The 16,779-nt window shown below is 49.1% G+C and overlaps 1 protein-coding gene across 3 annotated transcripts in view; it reads left to right on the forward strand.

The window, feature by feature from the left end:
• Positions 1 to 13,277, forward strand: part of Parva (parvin alpha) — a 152,284-nt gene extending 139,007 nt beyond the window's left edge. For all 3 annotated transcript variants that reach the window (XM_006978603.4, XM_076550413.1, XM_076550411.1), the window contains 5 exons: positions 134 to 195; positions 652 to 720; positions 3,815 to 3,916; positions 5,023 to 5,095; positions 10,153 to 13,277. In XM_006978603.4, coding sequence (XP_006978665.1) covers positions 134 to 195; positions 652 to 720; positions 3,815 to 3,916; positions 5,023 to 5,095; positions 10,153 to 10,229 — 383 coding nt within the window. In that variant the 3' untranslated portion in view covers positions 10,230 to 13,277. The remainder of the gene's footprint in view (positions 1 to 133; positions 196 to 651; positions 721 to 3,814; positions 3,917 to 5,022; positions 5,096 to 10,152) is intronic.
• Positions 13,278 to 16,779: the final 3,502 nt, after the last annotated feature.

Below are 16,779 nucleotides of genomic sequence, written 5' to 3' on the forward strand. Positions count from 1 at the left end.
ATAAGTGTCACCTAGTGGACACACACAGACAGGGACCTTGGGATGAGAATCAACCAGATTCCCTATGGTAGCTGACCACATGGCTTCCAGCAGCTCTGCTCTGTACTGCATTGTGTGTGTTTCCCTGTTTCAGAACGTGATGCCTTTGACACACTGTTTGACCATGCACCAGACAAGCTCAACGTGGTCAAGAAGGTAGGCCTATGGTGTCTGGGGGCAGCAAGGGCTAGGACCCCACAGTGCATGTGAAATGCCAGCTTGCGCCTGGGGTGTCCTGACATCTTTTCCTCTCGGTCACTGGTTGGTCATCCAGGGCCCTTGTGCTCCCAGCAGGATGCCTACCCTGTCTTCCCACCCACACTGACTTCAGCTCTCTCTGCTCCTCACACGGAATGCTTCAACTCCCTGGGCGCAGGAGATAGTACCAAAGCAGGGATCGACAAGAGGGACCCAGATGGTCATTTTGTCTCTTGCCCGCTTCTTAATTCCCTTCTGCCCACCCTGACCCCAGATCAGATACTCCACCTGTCATCCTGTCTCCAGGGCTCCCTGTCCCTCTCAGCCATGTGGGCTACCTAACTAAGAGCCTCTTCCCAGGGCCCTTTCACATGTAAAGACCTGCATCTGAGTACCTCTGCACGTCTCTTTTAGACGCTCATCACGTTCGTGAACAAGCATCTGAATAAACTGAACTTGGAGGTCACAGAACTGGAGACACAGGTGAGTGACAATTCCAGGGACCCGAAGCTTTCCAGACAGAGGGATGGGGTGGGAGATGTGAGCTGCTCAGAGACGTGAACCAGATGGGGTTTTTTCCCCAGCTCCTTTTAGAGAAGTTGCAGGAAAGAATTCTGTCTGTTCTACATGTGACACACAGCACTTGGCCACGCTCACTCTCCACCTCTGAATAGCTCCCTCGTGTCTCTTCAGAACGAGTCCACTGTCCTGGGTCACCACTGTCCACTGATTAGATGCAGGCGGTTTTAGCATTGGTCCCCTATATTCATCTGTTTAGAGGGGAATTATGAGGTCATGTTGGCTGGTTTCGAGCAACTAAGATGGGCCTGTCACATGGTTAAAGGACAGTCACCCTGCTTTCCCCTGCCCCGTGTTTGGTTATCTGTCCCATTCCCTCAGCCCCTTTTAACACAGCCTTGAACACTCATCCCTTCTTGGAAGGACATCGGTGGGCTTTTGTCATTGTTTTAGTCTTTGATAATTTCATTTGTTTGTATAATTTATTTAGATCATGTCCACCCCTACTCCCTCTTCCCAGCTCCTCCCAGACACCCCACCCTTCTCCTAACTTTATGTCCTCCTCTTCTATAACCTACTGAGTCCAAGTAGAGCTGTCCATGTGGCCGTCCACTGGATCAGAGGCAGCCTACCCAAGAGCCACACCTCTGAAGAAAACTGACTCTTCTCCCACCAGCAGCCATCAACTGCCAGTAGCTCCTCAGCCAGTGCTGGGGCATCCTGAGCCCCTCCTCCATCCAGGCTGGCAGTGGTGATCTTGCAAAGTACCAAGCAAATGGTTCGTAGGTCATCCAGGCCGCCCATTGTCCACCCCAGCACTCCCTAGGAGACACTTTCTAGCGTTTGTCTTGTTAGCCCCACTATGGTGGTAAAAGAGGCCACCAAGGTATCGTCTGCTGGACTCTGGCTAGAACCTGCTGCATCATTTTCTACCTTAGTACTTAATACTAATCTGTAGTTTGTGTACCCCAACTCCCCCAGCCTCTCATTCTGAGTGAGCTGCTACTGACTGACATTCAATGAGTGTGAACACCTCCTGTTGTCTACAGAGTTCTCTCCAGTCTTCACTGAGCTCTCTTCTTGTGTGTCTGAACTCTGGGACAATCTGGAACATTCTAGAAAAGCAGCTAGAATGCTCTCTGGAAATTCCCCCTTGACTCAGGGCCAAGGCTGCTGTGCCAGAGGGTGCTGCTTGGCACTCTGGCATCTGTCCACAGGTTCCACCCAGCAGACAGGGAGCCACCACCCATCTTCCCTCTGAGCAGAATCATCCTAACCCTCCTGGCTCACAGGTTGGTTGCATCTCTCCTTGGCCTACTCCAGCCATAGGCAGACAGACCCAGGCTTGATTGCTTTCCTCACCGCTGTCCCACACAGGTGGCATGGAATGCCGTTCACAGGCTTCACCTGCCTGAGGTGACCCAGGAGACTATGGAGGAGCTACTCCAGTTCTTTCTGGACCCTGTGTGTCATCTGCATCATTCTAGGAAGCTTAATGAGGATGCTCCAGACCCAGACCCTAGCCGCCCAGTCCATTTCATTCTCCTAATAGGACCACTGCAGGAGGGGTAGCTTGTGAACCCTAGCACCTATAATCTGTACGTGTGGTGGCCCAGCATCCTCTGCGGGTGCTAAGATAGCAGATAAGCATCATATGTTCGCCTTAACACTGAGTCCTTCCGAAATTCACTCACCCCCAGACCACCACTGCCCTGATCTCCCAGGCTATGCAGCTCGCCTCCCTAGAACAAAGCACTCTGTTCTTAGCCCAAGAGTCTGGCCCTTTGGCTCAGTTTCCCAACCCCAGTAGCTCTACTTCTCTGAAAGGAACCAGGTCTCAAGCTCCTTTCCATGGTCCTTAATAGAGTTCTGTTTGGTCAGCAAGAATCCCAGTCACTTCGTCATTTTCCAGACAGCAAAGGCAGTAATGCTTAGTGAGTGCGGCCTACATCCCAAGCAGGTCCCAAGTGCTTTATGCACGTTATATATAGTTGTGGTATTGTGTTCCCCAAAATATTGTGTACCTTAATAAACTTATCTGGGGTCAGAGAACAGAAAAGCCACTAGTTAGGCAGTGATAGCACACGCCTTTAATCCTAGCATTCCAGAGACAGAAATCCATCTGGATCTCTGTAAGTTCAAGGCCACATTGGAAAAAGCCAAGCATGGTGACACACACCTTTAATCCCAGAAAGCCAGCCTTTAATCCCAGGGAGTGGTGGTAGAAAGTAGAAAGATATATAAGGCGTGAGGACCAGAAACTAGAAGATTTTGGCTGGTTAAGCATGTGGCTGGTTAAGCTTCAGGCTTTCCAGCAGCAGTTCAGCTGAGAGCCATTGGGATGAGGACACAGAAGCTTCCAGTCTGAGGAAACAAGACCAGCTGAGAAGTTGACCAGGTGAGGTTAGCTGTGGCTTGTTCTGTCTCTCTGATCTACCAGCATGGACCCCAATAACTCGCCTCGGGTTTGATTTTATTAATAAGAACTTTTAGGATTCCTGCTACATATAGTCCTCATGCTAGCCCCATGGAACAGACACCACACTGCTGTACCCCCACTTTACAGGTGAGGAAAACGAGGTGCAGAGACAGTCAGGCCCCACAGCTAGCAAGTAGGGCTAGACTCAGAACCCAAGTTTCTACCCACTGCACTGGTCTGACTCTGGAACCCCAAGGAAGGGACGCACAAGCAAGAAGCCAGGTCCAGTTGATGCCACCGTGTTCGCTGTTCCAAAAGCAAAAGTACGAGGACCTTCATGTCACTCATCTACCTATCGCCCATCATCTATCATTTCCCTGACACTTCGATTCAGTGATGTCCCTTCCCATAGGCAGGGTGGCCTTCCTCTGCACCTCGCTTTTCTCACCTATAGAGTGGGGGTACAGCAGTTTGGTGTCTATTCCACAGGATTAGCTGAGGAGTAACCCAGGTAACACACAAGGCAGCTGCCACATTGCCTCCCCCCTCACCCAGCACCCTGCCTACTGAGGTGGCCTCGGGTGGGTCGATGCCAGGGTGATGAAGGAGACTCATGCTGATACCTGCCTCTCCCCGCAGTTTGCAGATGGGGTCTACCTGGTGCTGCTCATGGGGCTCCTGGAGGGCTACTTTGTCCCCCTGCACAGCTTCTTCCTGACCCCGGACAGCTTTGAACAGAAGGTAAGGGGGAGGGGCCTTGGGGAAGCCCATAGCCCAAGTCCTGCTTATCTCTACTGAGCCTGTCTAGGAAGAGATGGAGGTGGCCTCCTGGCCAGGCCTTCGCTGGTTGGTGATGGAGCCTCTCTAGAAACAGTTGGACTTGGCACGAGCCACCTGCAGACTCCATGCATGCTGAACAAACACTGTTCCTTGCCTTTTGCCTGTCCCTGCTTGCCTAGCCATGTGCTCTGCAGATAAACAGGCAGCCTCGTCTCTGTCAGAGGTGACAGAGAAGGGTGGCTACAGAGCCAGTTAGCCCTGAGGCCCATGGCCAAGCTGGTTCTTTTTTATAATGTGTATGTGTGCACACATGTGTGTTTAAGTGCCAGGGAGCCCAGAAAAGGGCTTTGAACCCCGTGGAGCTGGCGTTTGTGAGCCACGTGGGTGCTAAGAACAAAATCAAGCCCTCTTAACTGCTGAGCCATCTTTCCAGCCCCTGATTCTTTTCTGTTTTGGTGGGAAAAGGGGGAGCATTTGAGACAAAGATCGTACTCTGGCCCAGACTGGCCTGGAAATTACATTATAGTGAAAACTGGCCTCAAACTTACATCAGTACAGGAGTATGTACCTACATGTGTGTGCGCATGTGCTGCTAGAAATTGAGCTAAGCTACCTCTCCAGCCCTTTTGTAAATAACTGAGTGGTTTGGTTTGGTTTTGGCCTATCCTGGTACTGCATCTCCTTGGGGGCAGCCATTATCCTCCTTGACTGAACAAAAGGCCTTTGGCCCAAGGCAGAGATCCCCTTGAACAGGCCCTGCCATCTGACCCTAGCAAATGGATGCTCTCTTATCCTTGAGTTTGAAGGCCTTGTCAATTGATTGACAAGATTGGGATGGGACAGAAAGAGCCCCTATGGTAGTGGCTAAGATCAGCACCGTCACTCTCAGCATAACCAGTTCATTTCTTTAGCCACACATGGGCTCAGCCTCAGGTCCACAGCTACGTTAGGCTCCTAAGCTTCCCAGGGACTGGTCCTAGGGTCCTGGAATCATGGGCTCTCAGGATCCTGGGGTCCTGGGGTCCCGGAGGTATGCAATGACTTATCCACTACATCTTTCTTGACAGGTCCTGAATGTCTCCTTTGCCTTTGAGCTCATGCAAGATGGAGGGCTGGAAAAGCCTAAACCCCGTCCAGAAGGTACTTTGCTCTTCCCGGGTCTGTGATAGTGGGGTGGGACTTTCATTTATAGGGTCTAGGTGACCGATATAGTAATGCCTCAGTATATATGGCCAGTTGGGTCTAAAGCCCTCCAAGGATACCAGAGTCCAAGGACACTCGAGTCCCTTATGTAAGATAATTCAGTATGTACATAGAATCCAGGCACTCTCCCATGTGCATTCAGCCACCTGTGCGCAGCTCATTACATCTGTTACCATGTAAGTGTTAGGGAAAGAGTTGTTATGTGGTCTTGTTGAAATAATGACAAGGGGGAAATTTGACCTGTTCAATACAGATGCAGTCTCTGTATTGAGGTCTCTGTCTCTCTCTCTGTCTCTGTCTCTCTGTCTCTCTGTCTCTCTCTCTCTCTCTCTGTGTGTGTGTGTGTGTGTGTGTGTGTGTGTGTGTGTGTGTGTGTGTGTATACTCATGTACACACAAAGGCCAGAGAAGGACATTGAGGGTCTTCCTCTATCACTTTCCACATCATTCCTTTGAGGCAGGGTCTCTCCCTGAACTGGGAGCCTTTGGATTTGTTTTGTTTTATTTTTCTCAGCTAGGCTGGCAGCCAGCAAGCTACAGCAATCCTCCCACAGCATACAAGACCACTCCCAGATTGCTGGGGGTATGAACTCAGGTCCTCACGGTTGTGCAACATACACTCATAATCACTGAGCCATCTCTCCAGCCCTGGAAAAGTCCTAAAAATATTCTCTACACACTGTTGTCTGAGTCCACACATGCAGAGCCCATGGATACAGAAGGTTGACTGTATGAGATCAGGAGGAAACAGAACCAGAAGAGAACGCTCGGGCACACCTGGAGTGTTTTTGCGTGGCTGTGTGTGTGTTTGCGAGTGGGAGGCATGTCACTGTAGGTCGTTATCCTGGTACACTGTCTCTGCGTCACTCGCCGCAGTGTCCCATGTAATCAGTACTGTCAAGTTGACATAGGGCTGCAGATAGTGTCCGTCACGTTGGAACTCCCAGAAGGCTGGCCACAGAGCCTTGTGCTTGCACCTTCCTGGTCACTGAAAGGCATGGGGACAAGCAGAGGTTGTGGCCTATACCCTGTTGCTTTCTTGCCTCCAATCCAAGATCTGCCTTCCAGACCCTGCACCCACAGGGCTGGCACTTGTCTAGGCAGCCTGGAACCCTGCACATCATCGTTCATAGTAAAGGCAAGACCACCCCTGCCCCCAAGGCTCCTGCCGCCAAGCAGAGGCAAGGCAGCATCACTAGCTGCACACCACACATAGCAGGAGAGTCACGAGAGTGGTCCAGACACAGTCCAGCAGGAGGCTGCGTGGCTGAAGGAGGGTCCCTTTTCTGTCTGGGTGCAGGAAGGAGCAGTGTGATGGACCCAAGGACAGTCAGAATACGACAGAAAGACTGGCAAGAACTGTGATTGACCTTAGTTTGTGACTCCTGCAGGACTGGATACTATCAGCTCCAGTGGACAAAGCTCAATGCTTTACTCCCTTTCGTTCCCACCTTGTCTCGTGTCCATGGTTACCTCTAAGGGAGGACCTCTGGAGTGAAGGTGCTCCCGGGAGCACTCTCCTGGCAAGACAAGATTCTCTATCCTGATGCCCCTATGGATGAGCTCTAGTATCCGGCAGCAGCCCCAGCACCTGGCTTGGAGAGCCCAGCTTTGGTTTCCTGTATTTGGGTTGTGAACCTAGCCTTTAAAGGCTGAGCCATCTCTCCAGCCCCAGCTTAATTTTCTGTGGTTGGCTCGTTGAACTGCTTCATGGAAACTTCCAACCTGCAGACTAGAAAGACTTGTCCTGATACGTTGGTGTCTGCACCATTGTTTCCCTCAGACAGGGAGAATTTTCCCGGTGTCAATCTATAGGACTGTTTGGGTATATAGAGAGAGGTTTCGAGTGTGATTATTGACCCACTTCATCTGAAACTTCCCGAGCAATGGCAGTGGAAAAACACATGTATCTTATTTGTTGTTGTCCTGGGCACCGTGCCCATGCAGAAAATTTCCAGTGCGTAAAGGGGGGCTGATGTGGGGCTCTGTGAAACTGGACTTTGTGAGCAGCAGATCCCAGCGTTCCCTCTGACTTCCGTGCTTCTGCCCGGGAGATGCGACACTGCAGACATTGTGACGAATTCTGTGAGGATGTCTCCAGATCGAAACACCATGACGGGGACCTTTGTCCTGGCAAGATTCTGAGGTCAGGGGTCCTCAGAGCTCCATAATGCCCTGTGTTACGTCTCAGGCTTCTGCCACCTGGGCTTCAGAGTCTCTCCGTGCTCTGACAAACGTAAGCTGAGGGAGAGCATCACATCCATAGCCAATGGAGGGGCTGAAATGCCGGGTGAGGAAACCCAGTACACCAGAGGCTGAAGTAGGAGGGTTGCAGGCTCAAGGCCTGTCTGGGACTTAGAGGGTGATTCCAGGCCAACCTGGGCTACATAGCAAGTTCAAGATCACCCTGGGCAATTTAGTGAGACCCCTGTCTCAAACTAACATGTAAAGTGAAGGCTGGGGATATAGCTCAGTGGTAGATCACTTGTATAGGACCTCGGTGAGAGAGGAAAGGGAGGGGAGAGGAGGAAATCAAAGAGAGAAACGAGAAAAGAATATCAGTATAAGGCTGGCGGTTTGTTATTGAGGGGCACGTGTCTTCAAATGCGTATGCCTCACTGCTCCCACCATTCAAGTGGACTCATCATCAAATATGGTCAAGATCCCAGTGTGCCAGGCAGGTTGGGACTCAGGAGAAGCCCAGTGCAGTCAGGATCAAACTGTGGACAGCCAGCAGATTGGTGGCATATGCAAACCACAGGGGGCGGGGGGCCTGAGACAGGCTGTGTGGGGAGCATCAGCTGACAGCCGGGAAGTTCCCCTGGTCAGCTCAACATGGGTAGGCTTGGTCTGTAGCCAAAAACATGAAAGTTGCCCCAGCCTCCTCCCCCATAGCCCTGGATCACAGTGTACAGAGCTGACAGCGACAGCTTCCTCCAACTCCAATCATCACAAAGGCATGGAGCCATAGAAACCAGAGGGGCAAGGGTGAATGGCCACAGCCCTGTTGGAACACTGTCTTCATCTGATGTTGTTGGGTATCTCTAACACCCTTCATGGCAAGCAAAATATCACAAGAGTCTCCATCCTGCTCTTTACATAAGCTATACAAATTACCTTGGCAAAAGGAATGTAGCAGACATTGAACTGGTGATCTTGGGATGAGAAGATCCTTCCAGACCATTCCAGGAGCCCCCACATCATCACAGCCATCCTGACAAGCTGTAAGAACGTCAGTGTGGTGAGTTGTAAGAAAGGCCAGGAGAGAACTCCAAGATGAACCACGGTGGAGTCCTTACACATTGTTGGTCGCATTGTCTATCAGTACTGCCACTATGGAAAATGGTTGGGGGTAGTCCTCAGAAAATTATAAATGGAGCTTCTATACAGTAGCAGTTCCACTGCTGAGTATATATCCAAAGGAGATGAATTGAGTATGGTAGAGACTCACCTCCATCTGCCTCTTCACTGCGGGTGAAGTCACAGCAGCTAGAAGATGGAATCAGCCTGTGTCTGTCGGTGGATGGACAGATAGGAACTATGGACTACTATTCAGCCATAAAAAAGGTTTCGTTGTTATTGTTTGTGACAACGTGCATAGGCTTGGAGGATGTGATCTTAAGTGGAATAAGCCAGATACAAAAGACAGGTATCACACCATTTCTGCCATGTGCAGAGATCAAAAGTGGGGTGATGCTCACCAGAAGATTGGGATGCAGGGGAGCAGGTCAGTGAGACAATTCTTGAATGTTCTTAACACAAGGAAATAACCAGTGATAGGCATGCTAATTACATTGATTTAACCATTATGTAAAAGATACACAAACAGAGATGTTATTTGCTAATTATTTTTATTTTTAAAAGGGGGGGGCTGGAGAGATGCCTCAGTGGTTAAGAGCACTAGCTGCTCTTCTAGAGGACCTGGGTTCAATTCCCAGCACCCACATGGAAGCTCACACCTGTTTGTAACTCCAGTGAATCCAACACCCTCACACAGACATACATGCAGGAAAAACACCAGTGCACATGAAATAAAAAAAAATAAATCATTTAAAATTTTTAATTAAAAAAAAAAAACAAGGAAAGGGGCTGGTAAGATGCTCATTAGACAAAGGTTCTTATGGCCACACCTGACAACTGAGTTTCCCTGGAGCACAAATGGTAGGCGAGATCTTGCTCCCTAAAGAGCAGAGTTCCTTTTCTTCTTCCTTTGTTCGCTCTAGTTCTTCAAAGCATGGCTCACGGAGGAAGCACAGAGGGAAGAAGGTGGAGGAGCCTGCAGAGTAGAGGGGCACCCTGAGAAGTGGGTGACTGGGAGACGCATGGATGAGTGGGTGGGAGGAAGAAAGTCTGCTCCCAGCCTCCCTCTGCCCGTGCAGCCTGTGCCCCACAGGGGCCTCCCTTGTGGAAGGGCCTCCCCGTCCTACTGACTAGCCTAAGTGTCTTTGTCACCTTAGTCTTCCTCCTCCTCTTCCTCCTTCCCCTCCTCCTCCTCCTCTTCCTCCTTCCCCTCCTCCTCCTCCTCTTCCTCCTCTTCTTTGCCTCAAACTCAGGGATCCTCCGCCTCTGCCTCCCAACTACTAGGAGTAAAGGCACGTGACACCACACCCGGCTCGTGTCCCCTTCTTCACAAGCACAGGTAGCACTGTGGTGAAGGTGGAGGCAGGGGAGAGGCACCTTAGAGACAGATGAGACCAGACTTAGCAAGGCCAAGACCCTGCTCACCTGAAGCCACTATGTCCGTGGTGAAGTCACACTCTGGGGTGACAGCCTGATCTCTATGGGACTGAAGTCCTAGTTCCTGGCCCCTTCTTCCCTTATCGATTGCCTGTTCTGAGTTCTCACTACCACCTACCCATCCTTCACACACACCTGCCCTGACGGCATGAGTCCCATCCGAGGACCATAGTGGGTAGATGAGGATGAGTGATGGATGGCAGGGGACCATCAGTGCCAGCTTCGGAGTGTGGACCACAGAGTTTTGTCTCTCCACAGACATTGTCAACTGTGACCTGAAGTCCACACTGCGAGTGCTATACAACCTCTTCACCAAGTACCGGAATGTGGAGTGAGGACCCGGGCTGCCTGCCGATGCCCGGCCTCTTTCGCTGCAGGCCATCTGGACCAGCTTCCCAACTGCCTTGCCCCGCTTGCTCCTGTCTCTTGCTCTACACTCTCCCGCAAGCCCAGCGACCACCCAGAGATAGTGGACATTAAAATCAGTAAGGAAATGACCACTAACCCAGTGGGCTGACCACATCTGTAGGCCCTGGGGACTGACCTAGCAGTGACTGGGGAAATTGTCCCCATTCAAATTGAGGCTCCAGATGTCCCCACGTGTGCTATGGGAGTCAGCTCAGCCTAGATGCTGCCCCCCAGAGCATAAAAATAAAGATCAGAGTTAGTCCTCACTCCGAGGGAGGTCTCTGCTGCGCTCAAGTTCCCTAGCCTCAAACTCCATTAAAGGAGATGTCATTCTCCCTTTTATAGACGAGGAAACTGAAGCCCAGAGATGCAGAGATTTGCTACTCGTTAACATGTATTTTTCCTCTTTGGGCAACTTACTGGTTAATAACTGGTCAATAACTGGTCAACTGTACGCCATTCTGTGTGTATCCTAAAGTGCGTACATGCTTGCGGAGACCTGCCTTACCTGCATATACCTGCTTCCTCCAGCAGACAAGACACTCTGATCTCACCCTAGGGCAGGCCAGGTCAGGGCTGGGTGATTCGCACTAAAATTACCAAATTGAATTTAACTCAATTAATACTGTGTGTGTGGCGGTAGCCGCGTCCCTCAAATCCTTTGTACAAATGAAAATTACCCTTAATTCCTTCAGATTGGTAATAAGCCCACGCTCCGGTTGCAGGATGACATTTGGGAAGGGTTCTGTTTGGAATTAATAGAGTGCCCATTTCGCAGCCTTTTTGCTTGATTGCATGTAATGGATGTGCCCTATATTTTCCTGCAAAATAAGTACTCAATTCATTATCGTTAGGCAAATGTAGGGTATACTCGCGCATGGCAGAGCTGGGCACAGGCCCATTGGAGCATCGCCTGAGAAGTAGGGCTCGTCAACGGGGACCCTTGAACTTTCAAAAAAAAAAAATAAAAGGACCTCCTTTTTGCCTTCTAATTGGTCATTTAGACCATTCTGGCTAGGTCTGCCCACATGCAATTACTGGCTAATTCCAGGCGAGGAAAGTGTCAGTCACGGAAACCGAAGCTCAGCATCTCGTCTCACTCGGGTGGCTCAAGGGCCGCTGGTTATGTATCTCCTCATGCAAACCTGACTTTGAAGGAAAGTTCTGCTGTGCCAATCTGCATCTAGGTCCTGTAGAGAAAACAAAGGGGCTGATGGGTACAGGAAGGGTCAGACCTAAGGGAACAGGAAGTGAGGGTGGGGGAGCCGGATACTAATGTGCTTAACGTGTGGGGGGTGCCCTCAGAGACAGAGCTGCAGGCGCAGTCCTTGGCCCTGTGCTCTTCAATTGAGAAGGCCTTGGGATGATGACCTGTGCTACTGCTGTCCTCACAGAACTCTTATAAATGTGCCAGGGAGGTGCCAGCTTGGGTTGCCTCCTCCAGAAGTGTGTGACCACCTTGTCACCCCTTGTCTTAGTTACATTTCTCACTGGAACAAAGTAACCCAACAAAAGCCATTCAAGGGAAGAAGGGCTTGTTTGGGCTCATGGGCTAAAGGCACACAGCCTATCGTGGAAGGCAAAGCATGGCGGCAGGAGATGCCATGGTAGGAAGAGCATGCAGCCGGGCTCCCTCACCTCACATCATGTCAGAACAAGGCGAGAACAGACAGGGAGTGGGTCTGAACTATCAAACCCAAAGGCCCTCCTGCGAGATTCCACCTCCTAAAGTTTTCACAGTTTTCAAAACAGTGCCGCCGACTGAGAAGCAAGTGTTCAAAATGAGCCTGTGGGGGATGTTTTCCACACTCAAACTGAAACAGTTAATAAAGCCTTCCCTAGTTTGAGGGTTCACCAAGATGGCTTTCCACAACATTCCAAGTGCTCCTGTTTCTTCTTGTACTGACCATCCAGGGCAGCTCAGAACCCAGAACCTTTGGATCCACTCTCCACCTCCCTGGCTGCTTTGTCCTAGGAATTGTTACTCTGCACTGTGAGCATCTACGATGTGAAGGCAATGTACTGTCTTACGTTGATCTGTGTGTACGAACAGAATTCTTTTTTGCATAATCAATGAAATATCATATTTTTCACTAGGATTAATGTTGGTCTCGTGCTCTTTTCAATTCCTGGTAGGAAACTGAGATTAGGAGCTGCTTGGCCTCTGGGATCAGCACTGATGTAGTAAGAGGTCTGCATCCACTTGAACACACTTGACTCTTGGGATCAAGCCTTGTTGTCCCTGATGCTCAAGCACTCCTATAGGGTTCTGTACTGTCTACAGTGGGAAACCACATCAGAACTAGGAAAGTTTCTTAGTAGCATGTCAGCGTACCCAACAACTGGGCATTGGGACTAAGGTCTTTGCCTCAGTCCAGAGTTCCCGGGCTTGTGTCTGGTTTTATAACCCTGTTGTTTCCTGGAGATGGGTGTTTTCCTTCTGATTCTAGAATCACATACTTAAGACATGTCCATGGTATTGAAGAAGAAAGAGGTATCATGATTATAAGTAATCAAAGAGTCTTCCTCTCCTAGGAAAATAGAGGAAAGAAAAAACTGAGACAAGCATCACTCAGGCTCACAGCGGGAGGGTATGGAGGGTATGGGGGCGGGGGGGGGGGGGGGGGAAACAGACATGTGAGCCTGTGGTCACCTGCAGGCAGGAAGCAGAGAGAGATGAATGCTGGCGCTCAGCCTGCTGATTTTTTATTTTGTCTGGCACCCCAGCCTATGGAATGGCACCACCACAGTTAGGGTGAGTCTTCCCACCTCAATTAATCATCATTGTTAATAGTTGATCCATAAGTAACACAGAATTCAAAAAGCAGGAATGATGTCTAATAAAAACTCCAAGTACCCATCTCGCCTCTTCCCCATCAGTCTCCCCGCTCCATGGAGATGACTCTCTTGATCCATTTCTTCTGCATGATTCCAGAAATACTCTGTGCAAATAAAGCCTGAATGTCCATACGAAATCTTTGCTGTGCTTTTTCCCAATATAGATATCCTATTATATATACTCGCCTGTGCGTTGTTTTTCATTGTGTTAAATCTTAGAGATTGTCTTCCATGAGACATTAAATGAACAGTGTTAAATCTTCTAAACTGTTTCTCATGGACGATTTGCACACTTTTAAAAATGAGAACCTGAGTGCTTTGTTCATCCAGATGCTAGCTCTAGTCTCCTTGAGGTCGGGAGGAAACCCCAGCCCAAAGGTTGAAAGCAGCGTCCACAGCACAGGAACTGGAGACATCTCATCAGAGGCATCTCATGCTCCTGGAACTGAATTTTCCTAAAGCTTCCTTTGGAACTTAATGGTAAATTGTGTATAATTTTTTTCTCTTGTGGCTGATGATCTGGGGGTGGGACCCAGAGTCTTATACATATTAAACATCCTCTTCTGCGGAGACACACACACACACACACACACACACACACACACACACCAATTGTGTATAATTTGATTAAGGTTTCATTTTTGCACGCAATTAGGTCAACTAATTGGCAATTGACTAAGAAAGCCTCTTAAAGGTTACTGCATCCCCTGCAATATCGTGAAGTCCAGCTGCCTGCCAGGCTACAAGAAAAGACACATCTCCCATGTGCAGATGGACAGATGGACTCCCAAGTCTCGGAGAAAGCCTCTTTATCTGCCACTCAACAGCGAAGCCTTGAGTTATTTGCAGTTTCCAGCTGCTGCCATAGGGCCTTTTTAATTATGAATCAGCATTGTCATTATCAGCTCATTTTGTTGTGGGTTGCTTGGTTAACCCTACGGAGGATATCGAAGCTTATTTACATCAACAGAATTCCAAGGCTATAATTTTCCAATAACTAGACTCTCCAACATGTATACATTGTGGTTCCCATATGAATCACCCTTCTCCAGCGTGAGAGCACATGTATACATCATCCACTCCCTGCCCCCCAAATTAGCGCTCATTTATTTTTCCACCAGAAAATGAGACTAGATGGAGTCCATAGGTCAGATGGCTTCAGGCTGCCTAAGTAGCAAACGATTTCAGACTCGCTGCCTTTAATGCAGCCCCACCTCAGGAATCTAAGATGCATGCTCCATCCTACTCTTGCGAGAGGAATGTATCCTCACACCTTCTCTAGTCCCGACAATGCATAAAATCTCTCCCATCAGATTCACTTGGATCTACTGGAAAATACAGGACAGTCATGCAAACAATGAGAACAGAGGAACCACGCTGAGGTACAGTACTGCATGGTTGATTGACACACTCACTGACTATGTAAAAAATTTAAGAAAACAAATTTTTGTTGTTGTTTTTTTCAAGACAGGGTTTCTCTGTGTAGCTTTGTGCCTTTCCTGGAACTCGCTTTGGAGACCAGGCTGGCCTCAAACTCACAGAGTTCCACCTGCCTCTGCCTCCCGAGTGCTGGGATTAAAGGCGTGCGCCACCACTGCCCAGCAAGAACAATATTTTTTAATTGATTCTCATTTTTTGTATGTGAGTGTTTTGTCTGCATGTGTGTATATGCACCACATACACACAGACCCTCCAGATGTCAGAAGAAGGCATCAGATCCCCTAGAACTGAAGTTCCAGATGGTTGTGAACTACTATGTGGATCCTGGGAAACAAACTCAGGTCCTCTGGAAAAACAGCAAGTGCTCTTAACATCCCAGCAATGGCTCCAGCTGAGAAAATCCAGGAGGTGTGCACAGGTTTGTGCATGTGTGGGCTAACACCTAGTTAGTCTTCCATAAAAAGTATTTGAGGATCTACAAATTTGTGTATCTGGGGGTGGCTCTGGAACCAATCCCCAGGACACAAAAGGACAACTATATTAAAAAACCATGGAAGTGGTCACATTTAGATTTAGGGGTCTAAAGAGGTTTGTGGAAATGTGACATTCTAAAGTCACACCTGCATCTCAGCTGCTGGAGTGAGGGGTCCTCCATTCACACAGCACAAGGCAGGGAAAGCTTGGTTAGGAGAAGAACTGGCAGAAGACCAGAAGGGCCACAGTACGCTTGCAGAGAGAAGGGGCATCTGGGCCCTTGGTGGAAGACAGCATGTATCACACCAACAATGGGCAACACTAAGTTTCAAACCTTCCTGCTGAGTGGGGAACGCTGACACACCCCTCACCTCCCTTCCAAACATAGTGAGCTTCTCTGCCCACCCCACCTTCAGCCCCAAAGTGGCCTCAACTGGTTACTACCTCCTCAGAGGCTTCTGAGAGGGCCACTCCCCAGCCACCCTGATCTCTCTACTGTCCATAGAAAAGGGCTTAGGGAGCCCACAGCCTGGGGGAGTCTGTGGGGGTAAACAAGGAAAAGAACTGGTGTTCCATGAGGCCCCAACCTTGTTGTCTCAGAGGACACCTACTTCCTCCCCATGTGGCTCAAAGAATGCTCATTCATCAGGGACCTGGCGGTGGGGGGGCGGGGAGGTTTGCAGGCTATCCCAAGATATCAAAATCTGCAGATGCTCAAGGACTCATATAAAATAGTGCAGTGTTTACATATGATCTTACACACTCTTCCTGTGTGTGGTCCTTTGGTATTGAGAAGACACTATAGGCTGTGTGTGTGAGGAGGTCCGTGCTGGATTATTTGGGATCTTCCTATGCCTTAATACAGAGACACAGTTTTTTCCTGCACGTCTAAAAACATTATATTTATTCATTTATTGTTTATTTATAGAGGAGGTACAGAAGAACCTGCCACAACATCCATGTGGTAGTCAAAGGACAACTTGTGAGAGTCAGTTCTCCCACCAGGAGGGTCCTGGGGATTGAACTCGAGTTGCCAAATTTGTCAGCAAGCGCCTTTGCTCACTGAGCCCTCCCCCAACCCCTTTGCAACCCGGTTTTGAGCTGCTCTTGTTTGAATGCATGGATGCAGAACCTACAGGCATGAACAGTTGATTTATTAAACTCCTAGATGTGGGCTAAATAATTTCATTTTCAGGCTGGCAAGATGGCTTAGGGACCAGCCAGCAAGGCTCGTGACTCAAGTTTGATCACCAAGACCAACATGGTGAAAAGGGAGAACGGAGTCCCCCAGGTTATCCTCTGACGTTCACACACACATGCCTTGGCACGTATGCCCACACACGTACAATAAATAAATGTAATGTAAAGAAAATAATTTGAACCGGGTAGTGATGGTGCATGCCTATAACTCGGGAGGCAGAGACAGGTGACTCTCTGAGTTCAAGGCCAGCATGGTCTACAGAGCGAGTTCCAGGACAGTCACGACTACACTAAGAAATCTTGGCTCAAAAAAAAAAAAAAAAATCCCAACTTCATTCTAACTGGCATGCATAATTTTCATAATGATATTACCTTACATAACATCTACCAAAAAAGGGTCACTAAGCACTTACCTATCAGAGTTTTGTGAAGATCTAGGTTGTTTGTTTGTTTGTTTGTTTGTTTGTTTGTTTGTTTGTGGAGGGTTGGTTTTCAATACAGGATTTCTCTGTGTAGCCTTGGCTA

This window comes from Peromyscus maniculatus, chromosome 1 (assembly GCF_049852395.1).
Source record: "Peromyscus maniculatus bairdii isolate BWxNUB_F1_BW_parent chromosome 1, HU_Pman_BW_mat_3.1, whole genome shotgun sequence".
Lineage (NCBI taxonomy): Eukaryota > Metazoa > Chordata > Mammalia > Rodentia > Cricetidae > Peromyscus > Peromyscus maniculatus.